This window comes from Peromyscus leucopus, chromosome 1, assembly GCF_004664715.2.
Source record: "Peromyscus leucopus breed LL Stock chromosome 1, UCI_PerLeu_2.1, whole genome shotgun sequence".
NCBI classification, from domain to species: domain Eukaryota; kingdom Metazoa; phylum Chordata; class Mammalia; order Rodentia; family Cricetidae; genus Peromyscus; species Peromyscus leucopus.
In genome coordinates this window covers 117334433-117352672 of record NC_051063.1, presented here as the reverse complement: position 1 = coordinate 117352672, position 18240 = coordinate 117334433, and the positions used below count along the sequence as shown (strand labels likewise).

Sequence of the window (18240 nt, the reverse complement as noted above, 5' to 3'; positions counted from 1 at the left end):
ATTACTATGAATTACTATGGTTATTTTAGTCTACTTTTTTTTTTTTTGTTTTGTTTTGTTTTGTTTTGTTTTTTTGAGACAGGGTTTCTCTGTCCTGGAACTCGCTCTGTAGACCAGGCTGGCCTCGAACTCACAGAGATCTGCCTGGCTCTGCCTGCCCAGTGCTGGCATTAAAGGCGTTCACCACCAACGTCCAGCTTTATTCTAGCTTTTTAAAATTTAGTAAACTATCTACATTCAGGTGATTTTTATTTTGTGTTTTAGAATAATTTCAACCTAATAGTTCATTGCTTAGATAACTATTGGAGTTTGATCCTTAAATCATTAATTGTTTATGGAGAACTGTTGGCTTTTAGCCGAAGGGCATGTGTGGAAAGCCCACTGACCTATACCTGGTGTGGTTCCATAGGTGTGCATGTGGCTGCCCACTTGATGAATGCCCTCAACTTCTCAGTGAACTATAGTGAAGATTTCCTTGAACTGAATGCAGCAAGATACCGAAATGAGGTGGGTGGTCCCTGCCCTTCCATTTCCCTCTCACTTGTCATTAGATAACTAATGAGGGTCTGTGATTTTGACAGAAAATTTGTACCTTGCTGCTCCTTTGAGTGCTTTTAAAATGCAGTTGTCAAGTTGAGTTTTATTCCCTTTCAATAGAAATTGCAGGTAATTACTATTCTATAGTTTCTCCTGATGAAAATGGGAGACTGCAGTATCTACTTTTTATATCCTGCAATATTAAGAAGGTTGCCACTCAGATCTACTTTCTGACTCCCAACAGCTTTTGTCTAATTCCTCTCAGTTAGCTGAGAGTGTCGACAGTGCTAATCTCAGATAAAAATACTTTAATAACTCACTTACTGTGCTGGGGGAAAGGGCACAGCTGTAGGTTGATTATTTGTGGATACTAAAGAATGAATGTTAGTGTGTTTTTATGATGACTTTGTTTCCATGAAATATATGACAATGAGCTGAATTTCTTAGCATGTGATATCTGACTTAGGGATGCTGTTCTTTCATGTGATCTCTTATTTGATCATGAGATGAGGTTTTACATGCTGAGCCAGAACCAGATGCACAGCGCTGTTAGGTCTCTGTTGCTTAGTACTTTCACATCATGTTCAGATAGTCATTGCTTCCCAACGCCATGGCTGCAACCAAGCCAAACTGCTCTGTCTTCCAGCCCTTTTGTGGTGAGTGACAATGACTTTTGCTCTCATTAATGTTCTTCTCATTCCAGACTCCATTTTCTCTTCCACATACTGTTAGGACTTTCACAGACAAGGCTGCTCTAATTGTTTGTTTGATTCTCATCCTAAAAGGAAACAAATGACAGAACATATTGTAAAACTGAATACCTCTGATCACTTTTGATAAATCTCTTGCCTCTAGGGTCATCTGAAAACAGCAATATGATTTAATTAGAATGATGCATGGGCATTGCTATTTTTAAAATCTTCACCATGTGATTATATACTGTGTAAAGCACTGAGATTCCCTGGAGAATCTAGCTTCCTAGCTTGTCAAGGGACAGCTCTCCATGTCATGTTCTGTTTCTCTCATCTCCACTTTCGGTTCCTATGCTATCCTCTAGCCTTTTCCCACATTATCAGTGGTTACTTGTTTCCAGTCCCCACTACAGTTTCATTGGCTTAGCATTTCCTTTTTTTCTCCTCTTTCTATAATTCATGCCTTTTTAACACCTATGATAGTTTTCCTATTTTCATACTACCTATTTATGTTTAGTTGTCCAATATTCCACTTGGTATTTTTAGTCTTTTTTGGGGGGGAGGTGGGGATTCAGACAGGATTTCTCTGTTTAGCTCTGGCTGTCCTGGAACTCACTTTGTAAACTAAACTGGCTTCAAACTCACAGAGATTCCCCTGCTTTTGACTCCCGGAGGCTGGGTTTAAAGGCATGTACCACCATGCCTGGCCTGTGTTTTAAGAATAATTATTTTTTGTTGAGCATTGAACACAATGTATTTAAAAGCTACCTTAGTTGTAGAGTCAGGACAACAGTGGGTTTCTAAGCTTGTAATCTTCTGGGCAACATAATGAGAACATAATGTATATTTGATTTTGTATTATAGCTTAAGTTATTGCGTCTCAAAGTCATTGAAAAATAAACCACATTACAAACAGCCTGTAATCAGATCAATGGTCAGGCCTTCCACCTTATCCAGTGCTTTCCTTTTCTAGGGCAGGAAGACTTCTCTGGTTTTGCTTTTTGTAGTGCAAAAAATGTCCGGAGACTTAATTGAGCCTGTTACTCACACTGGAAGATTAGTGCCCTAATTCCTAATACAGGGTAACACATATTGCAAACCTCTTGCAGAGGTTTGTGCCATTAGCATTTTATTTTCCAGTCAAATGTTTTCTTCTTTTCTTTTCTTAGGATCCTAGAAAGCTTCTCTTCACAACTGGTAAGTTGTTATTATTGTTTTTCCTTGGATTCACAAGCAAAGGTCTTTGGAAATAAGCGTAATCAAATTACACAACAGCTGGTACGTGCTAAAGTACAACATTCCGTAAGTGATGTTAAGAGTGTAGCTATGATGCTGCAGTGCCAACTGAGGGAGCGAAACAGAGTTCGGAGCGCGAATAAATAAAGAGTAGAAGAATAGTTGGATCTGGGGGGAGATCGATCCCCAATTTTCTAAGAAAGTGCCATATTGATTTCCAAAGTGGTTGTACAAGCTTGCATTCCCACCAGCAGTGGAGGAGAGTTCCCCTAGCTCCACATCCTCTCCAGCATAAGGTGTCTTCAGTGTTTTTGATCTTAGCCATTCTGACAGGAGTAAGGTGGTATCTCAGAGTTGTTTTGATTTGCATTTCCCTGATGATTAGGGATGTTGAGCAATTCCTTAAATGTCTTTCAGCCGTTTGAGTTTCCTCTGTTGAGAATTCTCTGTTTAGTTCTAAAGCCCATTTCTTAATTGAGGGGAGAGGGGAGGGAGGGGGGAGAACAAGGGAATCCGTGGCTGATATGTAGAACTGAATTGTATTGTAAAATAAAATAAAATTAAAAAAAAATTTAATGTGGAAAAAGAAATAAAGAGTAAAAGTAATCAGTCACACTGGTTTGGTGTACATTGTTTGGCAATGTTTTTGAATGACTATAACCTTCATGCTCCCTGAAGGCCTGCCTTGACTTGTGGCAGTAGCTGGTGAGGTGAGAGGTAATATACATGTTCCGAGTCCCTGCTCAAAAACTTTAGAGGGAAAACACCAGAATATTGGTGTCAGTGCAGTTCTAATAAGTCAGTCATTTTGAACAGATAAACAAGATACGATCTTAAACCTGCAAGTGAGAAAGTCATTAAAATAACTTCCGTTTTAGGGCTGTCTTACCCTTTCCATTTGTGACTGATTGTTCCTTTTTAAGAATATCCACTCGAGGTCATTCAGGTAGGGCAATTGGTGCAATTATGTATTGTAAAGTCTACTAATTATTCATTTTCATATGAGTAAATAAAATCATTAAGGATACATGGACCCATTTTCTTTCTCTAAAAAATACAAGTATATGTTTGGCTTTATTCTTTGAGAGGCTCGAGTACTTTCAGATAAATAAGTATAATTCATTTAAGCAAATTTAGAATTTGTGTCCCTAAGTGGCTAATGGATTAGAACTTAGTTTAGCTGCCAGCCAAGAGTATGCTAGAGGCCATTCAATGTTTCAGGGATGATTCAGTATTTATCACTTAGAGTCCCCTGTGCTGTAATTTCTATGTTGTTTAATCTGCCTGGATCCAACAAAGGATCAAGATTTTTTTTTAGACCAGCTTCATTTTATATGAAAATCTAATGATACACTCTAAATGTCTACTAATAATTAATTGAACACAAAAATCTACTTGTCGATCTCTTTAATTTGACACAGAGATCTATCTACACAACATCCCACATAGTAAGACACCATTTTTCCCTGTTTACTTCCATATACTAAGACCTGGGGTTTCTTTAAGATAGTCTCAACCCTTACCTTTTCAGTCACTATAATTACAACAGTCATTATAATTTTCAGTCATTATAATTAATATATAATTATCTTTACCAATTATATTTTTCTTCTTCATTTTTCTGAATGAAATGATCTTCTTATAAATTTTGACTAGCAGTCAGTTTTGTAGGATTAAATCCAGGGCTTGCACCTTCTACGTAAACAGTTCATGACTGAGCTTCATACTCAGTCTAAACTACGTAGACCCTTTTTTTCCTCCTTTTCTTTTTAATTGAGTAATTTTCTACTCACCCTACGTACTACCTACAGATCCCACCTCCTCCCTTCTTCTACCCTCCATCCCTCCCTCCCAAGCCACCCTCCATCCCCACATCCTCCAAATCAAGGTCTCCCATGGGGAGTCATTGGACCCCAGCACACAGAGCTAGGCATGTACAAGCCCCTTTCTGCTGCATCAAGGCTGTGCAAGGTGCCATAGCACGGCACCAGGATCCATCCCTGCTACATAGACTCTTAATCATTTTGAGAGACAGAATTCTGCACATCCATGTTTTTTTGCTCCTTTACTCACAGTAACTAAGAAATTGAACCAGTCAAGATGAACAGCTAAAGAAAACATGGCACACACATGTAACTGGATTTTATTCATCCTTGCAGAAAAATAAAATTATGACATCTACAGAAAATAGAGGGCACTGAAAGTTATTTTAAGCAAAATAATCCAGAGAGAGAAAGCCTGTGTTTTCTCCCACAACTAAAATCCTACTTTAGTGTGTGTATGTGTTTCTGTGTATGTGTTAAAGGGGTGTAAATATAGATCATGAAACCAAAAAGGAAATCATGGAGGGAGGGTTGGAAACCTACAGAGTGGAATGGGAAAAAGAGGGTAATACAAAGTGTTTGACATGAAAGCAGAAATGAGCGGCTGGGTGAGGTGGGACCTGAGGGAGGAGAATAGGGGGACGAAGGCAGGGAGGAGATTCAACAGGAATGCAGATGTCATAATGAAATCCAATATGTTGTATATTGGGTTTAAAAAATACTGTAAAATTAATTTGAGTGTACAGAAAAAAAAGCAACATGTTTTAGATAGAATGATAATTTCATCAAAAGAATTAAAAATCATTAAATTTATTCTCTGTAGTTTTCAGATGAGATTCAGCAAGCTTAAGGATTTTCCAGAGGAATAACTACAAGACCATAATGTCAGGCCATTTTGAACATTGGCTGGGTGCTTGCAGACTTCTCTACCCTTTTCCAATGACAGAAGTCAAGCCTGCTAGTTCTCTCTCTGTCTCTCCCTTTCTTTCCGAGGTTTTCCTACATATTTTCAATGTTCTGCTTCATGGAGAGAATTCTCTACTCAATGTGAGGAAATATTTGAGTTCAGCACATGTTTTACTATAGCTCTTATGAGATGCTTTATTACACTATTGTGACTTGTGACTCTTCAAAGAATGCTTATGACTCTTGAGTAACAGAAGTGAATATCTTAAGGAAATGGAAAAATTGTGGCTGTATTTCAAACATACCCTTTTTTTAAGTTTCCTTCTAGTAAGATGATTTGTAGACAGATATTCATTGACCAATTGTGGCAGGTCAAGAATAACACAGGGAACCTTCATACCTAAATAATTCATGAAGGGATAATGAAATTATCAGGGAAGTCCATCTGATCACAAATTTTATAGTATGTAACAATCATGGAGTCTAACACTTAAGTGGCTTTTAAGGCTTAAGTAGAGGTTTTTGTTGTTTGTTTGTTTTTCAAATCTTTCCAAACTTAACTAACATTCACTAAATCACACACACACACACACACACACACACACGCGCGCGCGCGCGCGCGTGTGTGTGTGTGTGTGTGTGTATAAAACATACTGTTTTAATGGCATATGTGTTAGTCTTTACCAAAATGAAGACTTCAAATATTTCCATTACCCTGCTCCCAAATATGACCCTTAATAATTCCTCTTATCCTCTGTTCCTTCTAGTGACTCATGTGCTTTTTTTTTGTTTTGTTTTGTTTTTTGTTTTTTTGAGACAGGGTTTCTCTGTGTAACTTTGTGCCTTTCCTGGATCTTGCTCTGTAGACCAGGCTGGCCTCAAACTCACAGAGATCTACCTGGCTCTGCCTCCCGAGTGCTGGGATTAAAGGCGTGCGCCATGACCACCCAGCTCAACTCATGTGCTTTTTATAACTAAAAGATAACATGAAAATTCTAGACTTTTTCATAAAAATTCATCAGCACATTTCTATATTTTAGTAGGTAAAAAAATTAGCTTCTTTTATTCAATCTAGTAATTTGGGGGATTCATCTATGTTGATGTTTAATCCATCAATAGTTCCTATTTTATTGCTTATTAATTTTCCATATATATGTATGTATGTATGTATATATGTATATACACTTGTTTCTCTATTTACCTGTTGGTATGAATGTGAGTATCTGTATCCCATGACTATTAAAAACAGCTATGTATGTTCTCAAATGAGTATTTGGGTTGCTATATGCTTGTTTCTTTGAGTAGCTACTTAGGAACCAGGCCAATCAGAGATGTTGCTTTTAAGTAGTCTGTTGTCTGCCCTGCAGTGTGAGGGGGATTGATTTCTTCCCATGTGGCTAAGAAGCAATCATTTACCTAGAGGAAATGGAAAGGGTGCTGTGAAATGAATACTGTAGGAAAAAAAAAAAACTGCACAGAAGACATGGTTTGGATTAGGAGCATCAGGCAAGGGCATGCATGATTCCTGATGGCATTAAGTCTGTGTATTTGGAAAAGGACTCAACTCTTAACATGCCAAACAAGATTAGATCCCTTGTTTTCCATGTGGCTCTTTAAAGTGAAATTTGTTTCTACCATAGCAAGTATTCTGCTATCATTATTTTCTAGTTGTTGCAAACACTTTGAAATCTGAATCATGCACCCATGCACTGTCCTTACACTGTTCCAAGCTGGGTTGTTTCTTTCATGGTTACCTGTCAGTGAAAACATTTCTGCCCCATAGTTGCTGCCCAACAGAAAGAGAAGTGGGAAGTATATAGACTTCTCCAGACAGAATCAGTTGAATAATTTTTTCTTTGGACCAATTTCAGAGTCCCTCATATGGGGAATTTAGGACTTACTATTGTTTATGTGATTTTATGAATTAAAAAATAGTAACGAGATAGGCAGATTTATTCATTTTTACAATTTTAACAAAGTAAGGGGTCTATTTACATTTTAGCTTACATATATATCAGCTATTCATTCTAGACATGGTATATGGTCTAATGCTATATTTGTAGCTATAAAAATCATTAATTTTAACATGTCTGCAGATTTTCTCTTTAATTCAAATTGATTTTATACTATATCAGAGCATTGTTTTTATATTTTGTAGACATTATTTGTCTGTGCAGGGGTGTCACAGTGTCTCTGTGTGAAGGGTGTACATCAGAGGACAGTTTATGGGAGCTGTTTTTCTCCTTTCACTGTGTGAACTATTGGACTGAAACTTAAATTGTCAGGCTTGGTGGCAAGCACCTTTACCTGCTGAGTTATCTCACAGAACCTACAGTGCTTTTGATATGAAGAAAAAATAAATCTGGAAGCTTTCTTCAAATACCAGCACAGTTAGGGCCTACCATAGAAGATGGGGAAGACAGATTATAAGAGCCAGAGGGCCAGAGCATTTGTTTCAAGGTAGTGTCTTCTTTATATGACAGGAAAGTTACACCCATGAAACCTCAACAATTTGATTGCCTAAACAAGACCTACATAATGCCATGCCAATGTAGAGCTATAGTCAATTTTATGGCAGCACTAATTAAACACTATTTTCTTTAAAATGGTTCTCCCACAAAGACTCAGGGATCACTCTGGAAGGAGTGGAAAAAGTGTAAGAGTTAAAGGAGGTGGACCGCTACACGGCAAGAGTGTCTTCTGGATTCAGTGAGGCAGCTGCACAGATGAACTCACAGCAGTTGTAACAGCATGGTCAAGATATGTGCAAGCCTAAAAGAGGCCAAATGCTAGCATGCAGCAGGGAGTTGGGCACAGAGCTCCACCCCTAGCCAAGTGGCTATTGGCAGTTCTTCGCTGTTGGAAAAGGAAGGATCCGTTTTCTCTAAAAGTATAGTCCCCGATAAATCGATCACATCCCAGCAGAAAACCACATATCTAAGAACAAATTGGCCTTGTTGAGAAAAGGGGGAAAAAAGGAGCGGGCACAAAGTTGGGTGGGAGAGGAAACAGTGAATCTGAAAGAGTTGGGGGTGGAACATGAATATAATGAAAACACAGTGTACAAAATTCCCAAAGAACTAATAAAAATTATTTCAAGTAGTGAAGTCTAAAAAGTTACTTGAAATTGATGTAGAAGGGAGGTGCTAGTTCTATACTAGGACAGGACAGAGTAAAGGAGGTGAGTACTGTGGTGGAAGTCATAGAAACTAACTGCTCTAGCACTAATTAATATCATTTGGGAGAGTGTGTATGTGCAGAAGTAAGTATGCCCTCATCATTTTGAGTGGATTATTTGGCAATGCAGGAATGGACTCTTCTACTCCAGGAACAAATGGCTGCCTTGCCCGAAATACTTTGAGGCTGTACTGACTTTCTTAACAGCTTGTTTGAGGGGGTGTATATACAGAGAAATAAAATATGAATTTCCTTTACACTGAATAGCATACTATACTTTAGACTTTAAGGTCATAATTTTTCAAATTCCTTTCCAGTATGAGTGAAATTGAGATGTACTTGTAAATGTTTTTACAGTTCCTGGTCTGACGGGTGTCTGCATGGTGGTGGTACTGTTCCTCATGGTTACAGCTTCTACCTATGCAATAAGGTTAGTAGTGTCAGAGTGACAGTTTTGTTATTCACCTGTCCACGTTGTCCAGATTTCCTTCCACTTATACTCACTTCCATACAAACAGGAGAAGTCTGGGAAGACTAAAGTATTTAGACAGTGCAGTTAGGTGATTATTGTGGTTGCCATTGTTGAAGTAGAACCATTTCTATATTTCATTTCCATTTTTTTGAAAATTACATTGTATTAGTCTTAAGGAATAATACATGAAATTTTCTATTGAATACCAGTGGAAGTGGAATTTTTCAGGATCTTTCATAGAAAATGTAATTGGATATGAGATTACATTTGACTGTATACCCAGACTTTGAGAGTTCCCAGGAATATGTGCCTTAAAAATATTCTATAGCTTATTACCTGATGACAATTTTTGGTTTTGACTATAATATAAAATAGTTTTCTAAATAAAGCCTCTGAAATCAAATTGACACATGCTAAAATATGTAGAAACACTCTGATTCACATTGTTTTTTGTAGTAAAAACATTTTGATGGGGCTTAGAAGATGATCCAGCTGGGAAAGTGCTTGCCACACAGCCGCACAGCATGAGGTCCTGACTGCAAACCCCTATTATCAATGTACAAGTCAGGCATAGTGCGTATCTATAATTCCAGCACTGGGGAGATAATTATAGACAGGTGAATAACTGGGGCTTTCTGGACACACACACACACACACACACACACACACACACACACACAGCAAAGTGAATAATACATGAAATAAATATGTGAAAATAAAAATAGCTTGAAAAATGTCAGATATATGTCAGCAGCACTTTCATGTCCTTCTTTCTGGGTGAGCACATTCCATTTCAGAATAGAAGTCTATCACATATCACATCAAACTTTTTGCTTGAATAAAGCAAAAGAGAGGAAAAAATCTGAACAATTCTCATAATTTAAAAATCTTTAATAATGCATTGGCTGTGATATGAAAATTAATGACCAAATGAATGTGTATATGGTTTAAAATAATTTGAAAGTGATATTTTCAAATGATTCTGTTTTTATACTTCTATACATATCTACTCATAATCCTACTCACCTCCCAGTGTTCACAAAAGATTAGTCTGCCATTGTGTGGTTATGTTTATAGACAAAGTCCCTTGCTCTTGTTTACTATGGGACACGCCACCGACATTATTCTTGTCTCACATTAATGTTTTAAACGTTTTTCATGTTAACATATCTTATCTCTCTCTGTTACCATACACATATATATCATTTTCAAAACCCATGCATGTTGAGCTTTTTGGGTTAACTTAAGGTTTTAAAAAGTAACTTCTGAAACAAGTACCCAATCTATGTGTTTACATACATTTTCAACTCTATCCTAAGGACAGAGTTTAGATTTGAAATAGTTGGCACAAAAGGTAAGTACATTTTTAAGCCTCCTATAGAAACTATGAATAATAAAGTCTAAGTTTGGGGAAATAGGCAATTCTTTTGTATGGTTGGGTCTGAAATTGATACACTTATTTTAGGGAGCATTAGACAATCATTAAAAGTATTAACAATTATGTAATATTTGACCTAGAGATAAAAGCAAGTTAGATATGTACAAAATTCATATTAAGAAGATTTTGGTGACATTGTTTATGAAAGCAAGTGCTATAAATTAAGTAAATGGAAAATAATTAGCTATTACTTAAATAGGGTTTTTAAAAAGTTGTTAGGATAAATATTGTCATTCAAAGAGCTCTTACAAATGTCTATCGTCTACCTCTAATATAGTAAATAAATAAATATTTACCCTAAAATCATGAAATAAAATAAATCTGTGTGCCTCTCACACATATTCAACAAATGCTGCTTCTTGTTTTATTTTCTTAGTTAGGGTTTCTATTGCTGTGAGAAAACACCATGACAAAAAAGCAACTTGAGGAGGAAAGAGGTTGTTTTAGCTTAGGTGTGACACTCCATCACCAAGGGAAGTCCAGGCAGGGATTCAAAGCAGGAACTTGAAGGCAGGCCCTGAAATAGTTGCTGTGGAAAAGTGCTGCTACTTACTAGCTTCTTCCCCCTTTTCTCAGCTTGCTCCCTTATACAGCTTGGTACTACTTGCCCAAGGTTGACACCACCCACAGTAGGCTGGCTTCTCTGCAACAGTCATTAACCAAGAAAATGGCCCACATACAGGCAACCTTTTCCTCAATTAAGGTTTGTTTTCCCAAATAACTAGTTTGTATCAAGTTGAAAAAAAAAAAAACAAAAACTAGCCGGAACATTTGACCCTCTTGTCAAATTGACACTCCAATATATTACTTTCCTTTATTTTTTATCCTCACGGTCTCATCTTCATATCAATTTCTCATAAACCAGGTTTCAACTTTTAAAATTCCCAGTTTTTAGAAATTCAGTCTCTTTAAAATGTCCCAAGTCCCTCTAAATTCCAAAGTCTCTTAATTGTGTTCTCCTGCAAAACCAAAAATAAATTACTTAGTTTTCATTTCAAGAAGAAGAGCCTGGGCACAGTTCAAATCAGATCAGAGCAAAAACAACATTCAGGGGTGTAAAGCTGTGTCAGACTTCTTGGACCCATGATCTGGCCTTGACAGGCCTAGGCAGTTCCACATCTATGGTTCTGCCAGCCACAGCCCATGTAGCTTGTCTTATAAGCTCAGGCTACCTTCCACACCTGCTGCAGGCTTTGGTGGTCTTCCCGCGCTACTAGCATCCCCCACATGCTGGCATATCACCTGCACCCTGTCTGCTCCTTAACCAGTGCCCTTTCTGCGGCTGTAGTTATGGACTCTGACCCTGACACGTGATGCCAATCCTCAGCTTCTTTCCAGGACTCCTTCCATCCTGGGGCTTCTACTGCAATTGAGTCTCTTACCTTACCAGTGGCTTCTTCAGGCCTCCCACAGTGCCAAGACTCAGCTGCTCTCCATAACCCCTCATGCCTCCAAAATCAATACCACCTAGGAAACCCTTACACATTACCAAATCCAGGTGCCAGCCTGAACTTGACCACCTCTGGACCCTGCCTTCTAAATTCTGACCCAGGGGAAACATTTCTCAGAGAATTTCTTTTCAGTAACAGTGGTCTCTTCCTGATTAAGGCCATTTTTTTTTTCACCCCTACCTGACCAGAACCATGTGTTCTTAGTTTAAAATATTGAACATACCAGATAGAGTCTTTAAGAAACTCTCTAACTTCCCTCTGAAAGTTTATAAATTAGGCCAACGTTATTTGCGTTGTCTTTAGCATTGAAAGTTCCCACAATAGCTCAATACACTCTGAACATAAAATTATTTTCTATCCCAAAGTTCTGAGTCCTTCCACAACTACCCCCACCCCCACCCCAGAACATGCTCAGGTGTGTCACAGAAATACCCCATTCCTGGTACCGATTTCTGTCTTCGAAAGGCTTTCTGTTGCTGCTTGAAATGCCATGACCAAATGTGGTTTGGAGAAGAAAGGATTTATTTCAGCTTACAATTCCACATCACAATGTATTGTCAAAGAAAGTCAAGGCAGAAATTCAAGGTGGAAACCTGGAAGCGGTAGCTGAAGCAGAAAGAGGAATGCTGAAATTTTAGTGATAATTTAATTTCTTTCCATTTAAGTTTTCTTTGAACTTTTTCAAAATATCCTTTGAAACCAGACATTACTTATATTGGAAATACTGGACAACTTAAAAATTTAATATATGTGTAAAAAAAGAAAAAAGAGAGAGCTGAAATTGTGGTGCTTGCCTTTAATTTCAGTACTCAGGAGTCAGAGACAGGTGATCTGTGAATTTGAGGCCACGCTTGTCAGCATAGTGAGTTCCATGATTACATAGAGAAACCATGTCTCAAAACAAATAAAAGAAATGCTACTAAAAAGGATAGAAAAGTTCTAAATTAGACTACACCATGGTCTTTATTTAAATTCAATATATATTATTTAAGAAGTATATATAATTTTCAAATTGTAAATATTACTCATGCGTTTTGCTAGTACACCTTATGTAGCGAGATAATACCCTGATATCAATAAATGAATCTTAGACAATTGGCAGTGCTCTTCAAATATGAACCATATTTTCAGAGTGCATATTTCTTTAATGGGACCAATGTAAAGCCAGACTGAAGCCAACTGATTTGTTTTTTCAGAGTTTCTAATTATGATATCTTCTGGTATACTCACAACCTCTTCTTTGTCTTCTACATGCTGCTGCTGTTGCATGTTTCAGGGTAAGTGAAACAATTTGTATCTACAATCTGTGTTCTTACTTCACATACCACAGAAGGGAAGCATTTGTGGGAAGGGTGACTCTGTATGAGCCAGCATCTTGTTAGCAGCCCAGAGCTCCACAAGGGATGCCTTCAGTTCTGTCAGCACCCCAACTACAAGGAGCTCATGTCTGGGTCTCTGAATTATACTTTAGTTTAATCGCTGTCTTTTAGTCCAGACAGTTTTCACAAATCATAAATAGTATAAAGAGTACAACTGGCATGTTCCCATTATCTCATGTCAAGTTTTTCCAGGGAAAGAGAGTTTAGAGAAACAGACCCATTGTCCTCTCTTTAGATTGTTTTATAAAATAATTGTCGAGGTATTAGGCAGTTTATATAAATTTAGTTATTTCAAGTGCTTGTTCAAAAATATTCATTCTCTCCTCTCAGTTTTGGTGATCATTGGTAAGGACAGGGATATTAACCAGTTTATTCCAATTGGGTTGGATAGTTTTCTAGAACACAGAGAGGTAAGGCATCAGAAACATGGCCACTCATCATAATGATGAGCCCTGAATGGTCATTCCTGGTTCATTTCCAATGATGAAGGTACATTCTGTGGAGCCTTAGGCTGCACGAAAAGCACTGGGTACAGTGAATTTGCTTTGCATTTTCTTCTGGAAAGCAGCTGTGCTTATACCACCAACACACTATGTGTTCTCTTCTTTAAATGGCTAATTTGCTAGGTCAGAACTGTGGTCATGGAGGCGACATTGAATCAGCACATTCTATTCATGGTACCAGTAATTTAAAATACAATTATTCATTGCTTATATTAGGCTAAATATAAATTTAAATTGTTTCAAATATTTTCTGATAATGAATTCTTGGGATTTTTATGAAGATTAAGATTTTGAAAGCTGCAACTGGGAAACTAAGTTTGAGAAAGATTCAGTAACCTCCCAAAATTTACTTAATTAATATAAACTTGATTCAGACACAGGCATTTTGAATGTTCTTTTTCAAAGAAATAGTTCTGAACTAGGAAAAAAGTTTCTTTTTTACTGCAACACAGACACACACACACACACACACACACACACACACACACACACACACACCACATACATATTTTTGAGAGCTTGCACTTCTCAGAATTTGACTTTCCATTCTAATATCTCTTTAAGGTTTCTCTGGCCTCACTCAGGAATGTAATCTGTTTGTCATCATCTCTTTCTTGTGTGGTTCCTTCCCTCCCTTCTTTTCTTTCTATTTGGAAAGAGAAAAATGTCATCATTTACTAACATAACCAACTATTCGTTTTTGCCTTTATGCTTTATTAAATTAAAATTTTGAAAAAGATGTTCCTTTGCCATTTAAAACAGTAGCCTTCTTTTTATGGTTCAGGAGTTCAAAAAACTGTTAGTTTAAAGGAGGATTATATTAAGACATTTTTAGACTTTTTAAAAGAAAAGACCTGTTTAAAATTAGCTCCTTTTGTAGAACAAATAACATAGGCAGATGGCAATTTTAATTTATATACATAACCAACAAAAGAGCTACAGAATTAAATATAATAAATCTGTTTTATAACTGGATTAATAATGAAATGAAAGTAATTGTTGTAGTAGTTATAATACTGGTGTAAATATCATTGTATACATTCACAATACAATAATCATTCTATATTGCATACTTTTTTCATTGAGCTTTAATTTTTACTAAAATATAAATTGTTTCTGACATGAAGAAAATGGCTACTGGTAAATTTTGCAACTTTTTCAAAGTTTTTTGTTTTCTTTTTAATTAACAAGTGCACATATGCAGGCAAGTTATTTTAAATTACCTTTTGTGCCATTTCTAGGAATTCAAACAGATTTTTATTCTTGAAACACCTACGAAATATCATCCTCCAGTCTGTTTTTTTTTTTTTTCCCCTTTTTTTTTTTTCCAGTCTTTTGTTAATAAAAAAGACTCGGAGTTGTTCAACGCAAGATTTATGCATGCATGTTAAAATTTTTATTTAACAGTATACTGTAGGCTTGATGGGAACAATCTCTATTTGCTTGGCACCCACGCCTCTGCCCATCAATGTATTTACTTAAGGTAAAGAGGTATAATCTACTGTGGAATCTCAGTCTCCTGGGAGATAATTGATTTGAGATTTTAAAAAAAAATCAATAAAAAGCCGCAGGCTGTGTCTTCAAAACACAAACATCATTTATTTACAGGAATTCTAACAATTCAGGGAAGAGATGAATCCACATTGACCAAAGATTTTAAAAAAGATTTGGCTTCAAAGATGAGGTGATTCAATTTTTTTGGCCGCTTTTTCTTCTTACATAGATTTTACAGGAAAAGAGTTCATTACTTCATGTGATTTCGTAAGGTTTTGTTTAGCTGTAGAATTTTCAAATGTATTTTGAAATAGCCCTTTTGTTTTTCTCATGTCAAACAACTTTCCTCTTTCAAAGTTTACTTCCTGCTTAAATGACTGGTATCAGTTGTTTATATTTATTAATAATGATATGAGTTCTGATACATGTATATATTCTTGGTTGATCAAGTCAGGTTCTTCAGTGTCTGTCATATCTGTGATATATTAACCTCAAATGTACTTCTGGCTTCTGAATCCCTGTGTCCCCAGGGTGTAAATGCCTAATTCTGAAAAGGCCCATTTTGATGGGGCACAGCTCTAATTCCTACATGGTTCCTTTTTTTTTTTTATCCCAAATTCATTCTCCTATAACTTTAATTCAGGGATTTAAAGGTCTATACACATCATCATTCTTAATTTTTCTTATTGGACATGTTATCAGTTAATATTGTCTGAATGCTTATCGTGTGTGTGTGTGTGTGTGTGTGTGTGTGTGTGTGTGTGTGTGTGGTGCTGGGGATTGACCCCAGACTTCAAACATTTGCCATGCTAGGTGAGCTATATATAGAGCTATATCTAAAACTCTGCCACTGAGCTATATCACCAGCCCACTAATGTTTATTTTAATGATTTTTCCCAACAAGCCTTCAGTTGCTTTTTCTTCCTTACACTGCTTGTCAGTGAAAAGTGTGGCACAACCCAGGGCCAGTGATTTGGCTCAAGTCTGACGACTTGAGTTTGATCTCCAGAACTCACATTGTGGAAAAAAAATATTGACTCCTGCCAGCTGTCCTCCAACCTCCTCATGATGTGTGTGCATGCATATGTGCAATTGCACATGTACATACAGGCACATGCACACACACACACACACACACACACACACACATACACACACACGACACACACAGTACAATAAATGAAATCTAAAAAAAATGCAGAACTTGGGAATTAGAACATAGTACAATAAGAAACAATGAGATGCTGCTGTAAAGAGTCTCAAGCTAAGTTCACTGAGCTTTTCATGTGGTTGGGTTTATAGAGAAATTGAAAAGCAAACAGCTTTAGGACTTAATGGGTATGTAAAAATTGTTTCCATAGATGCAACAAGCTTTTGATGCCTGTTATTTTCATTTACTGCTTCTCCATGTACCATGGAGTCTGTTTTATCTAGTCTTATCCAAATCAAATATGACCCCTGTGTTTTTCTTTAAAGCTTGGAGATGTATAGCAAGGAATCTCTTTTTACAGTGTTTATTCAAGTGAAAACTTGTAAGTGGCTGAACGAATGCCTAACAGGAATCAAGTTTGTCCAATTCAAATAACATCAAGAAGCTTGCACATGCTTCTTCTACTGCACAGACATATCGTTTGTTTGGAAAACTAAACATTTTACGCTACTTCTTAGTAAAGGATTCATTTAAAATTTAGGATATTTCAGTGGTTTTGAAGTAGATCACACATGGAACACTTTTTATAAAAGGCTGTGTAAAACCAAGAAGAAGGAAACAATTGCTTCTCTTTACCCCATTTCATCCCCTGACTCAGTCCTTTTTCCATCTCCTTGTTTTTATCCAATTTATCATAGTGGGCTGTTGAAGTATCAAACCAATTTGGATGCCCACCCGCCTGGCTGCATCAGTCTTAACCGGACCCAGTCTCAGGATATTCCCTCACTCGAATACATCTCAGAACATTTTCGTGGATCTTTCCCTGAAGGATTTTCAAAGCTAGAAGGTCATAACCAGAAAACAGTTGTGAAGATTTGCCTTGAGCAACCCAGGTTTCAAGCTCATTTTCCACAGGTCAGATGAATTCTGTTTTCTAAGATCTGCCAAGTCTGTGGTTTCACGTGACTGACACTGCATTATAATATGCCTCTGAATCTGTGTTTTCAGGTACCGTGGGGTATTCCAGGACATTTAGACAGAAAATTGATACTTATTTTTTTGTGACAAGTATCTAATACCTCAAGACAAAAGGCATGCATTTAGAATATAGAAGAATGTCTAGTTATACATTTTATGGAAATATGTTTCTTCTAGAGCTTGCTTCGAAACCTACATATATGTATCCTAAAGCTATTAAGACATGCAGAATGAATAAGAAACACTATAAAACAAAACAGAAACAGCTACCACTTGTTGTAATACAGTTTTACAAATTAATATTAAAAATTAGAAATAGTGATGTTAATTTGCTGAAAGCTTACCATGAACTTCTTGGCCCTGTGCCGAATTGCTCGGTATGCATGATTTCTTTCCATATCCACAGCTAAACTTTGAAGCAGTTCCTCAGTTATCTGCTGGAGACATTGTGCTTACACACATATCCTTGCTGAAGCCTGTAAACAAGTGGTAGGAAAAGTAGTGTGTAGATGCAGGTCTTTAATTCAAGTATTGCTCTTGAAAAGTTCTCCAAGGATTCCACAAATAGTTCAGTATCTTCTACTGCTCCCCACGCTGACCTTGTGGCTGAGGGAACTGCCAACACATAAGTGAGGCCCACGATTCCTCTTATGAAATGGAGGAAGAGATAGACTTAGAAAATCCTGCTTTAAAGAGAGTAGAGAAGTAACACGGCTAGATGAATTTTTAGATGACGTTGGAGTCAGCTGGCCAGTTTTCTGAGTGTCATAGAATAATGGATATTATGTAAGGTAAACATAGCAAGTTCCATTTTACTGATGTGGGGCTTAATCATCTAGGAGTGACTGGCCCAAAATTGCGAGGTCCCTGCATTGCAGAACTTATCCTGCCTTGCTTACTCTTCAGAGTGCCGTGTTCAACTGTCACAGTCTGCAGAGCAGGAGCTAACTGCCTTCATTGAATGAGCAATGTCTGGAACAACTGTGTAAATAAGGCTTCTAGAA

General features: G+C 37.0%; 1 protein-coding gene and 1 long non-coding RNA gene across 5 annotated transcripts in view; one reads left to right on the top strand and one right to left on the bottom strand.

Annotated features, from left to right (window-relative positions):
* Positions 1-18240, top strand: part of Nox4 (NADPH oxidase 4) — a 136380-nt gene that overhangs the window by 36511 nt on the left and 81629 nt on the right. For all 4 annotated transcript variants that reach the window (XM_037197659.1, XM_028856725.2, XM_028856724.2 and 1 more), the window contains 5 exons: positions 410-507; positions 2399-2426; positions 8729-8801; positions 12929-13009; positions 16957-17173. In XM_037197659.1, the coding sequence (XP_037053554.1) occupies positions 410-507; positions 2399-2426; positions 8729-8801; positions 12929-13009; positions 16957-17173 (497 nt within the window). The remainder of the gene's footprint in view (positions 1-409; positions 508-2398; positions 2427-8728; positions 8802-12928; positions 13010-16956; positions 17174-18240) is intronic.
* Positions 408-18182, bottom strand: LOC119086376. The gene is made up of 2 exons (XR_005089647.1): positions 17581-18182; positions 408-1315 (listed from the first exon to the last, which is right to left on the bottom strand). It is a non-coding gene; the product is annotated as an uncharacterized LOC119086376 (long non-coding RNA).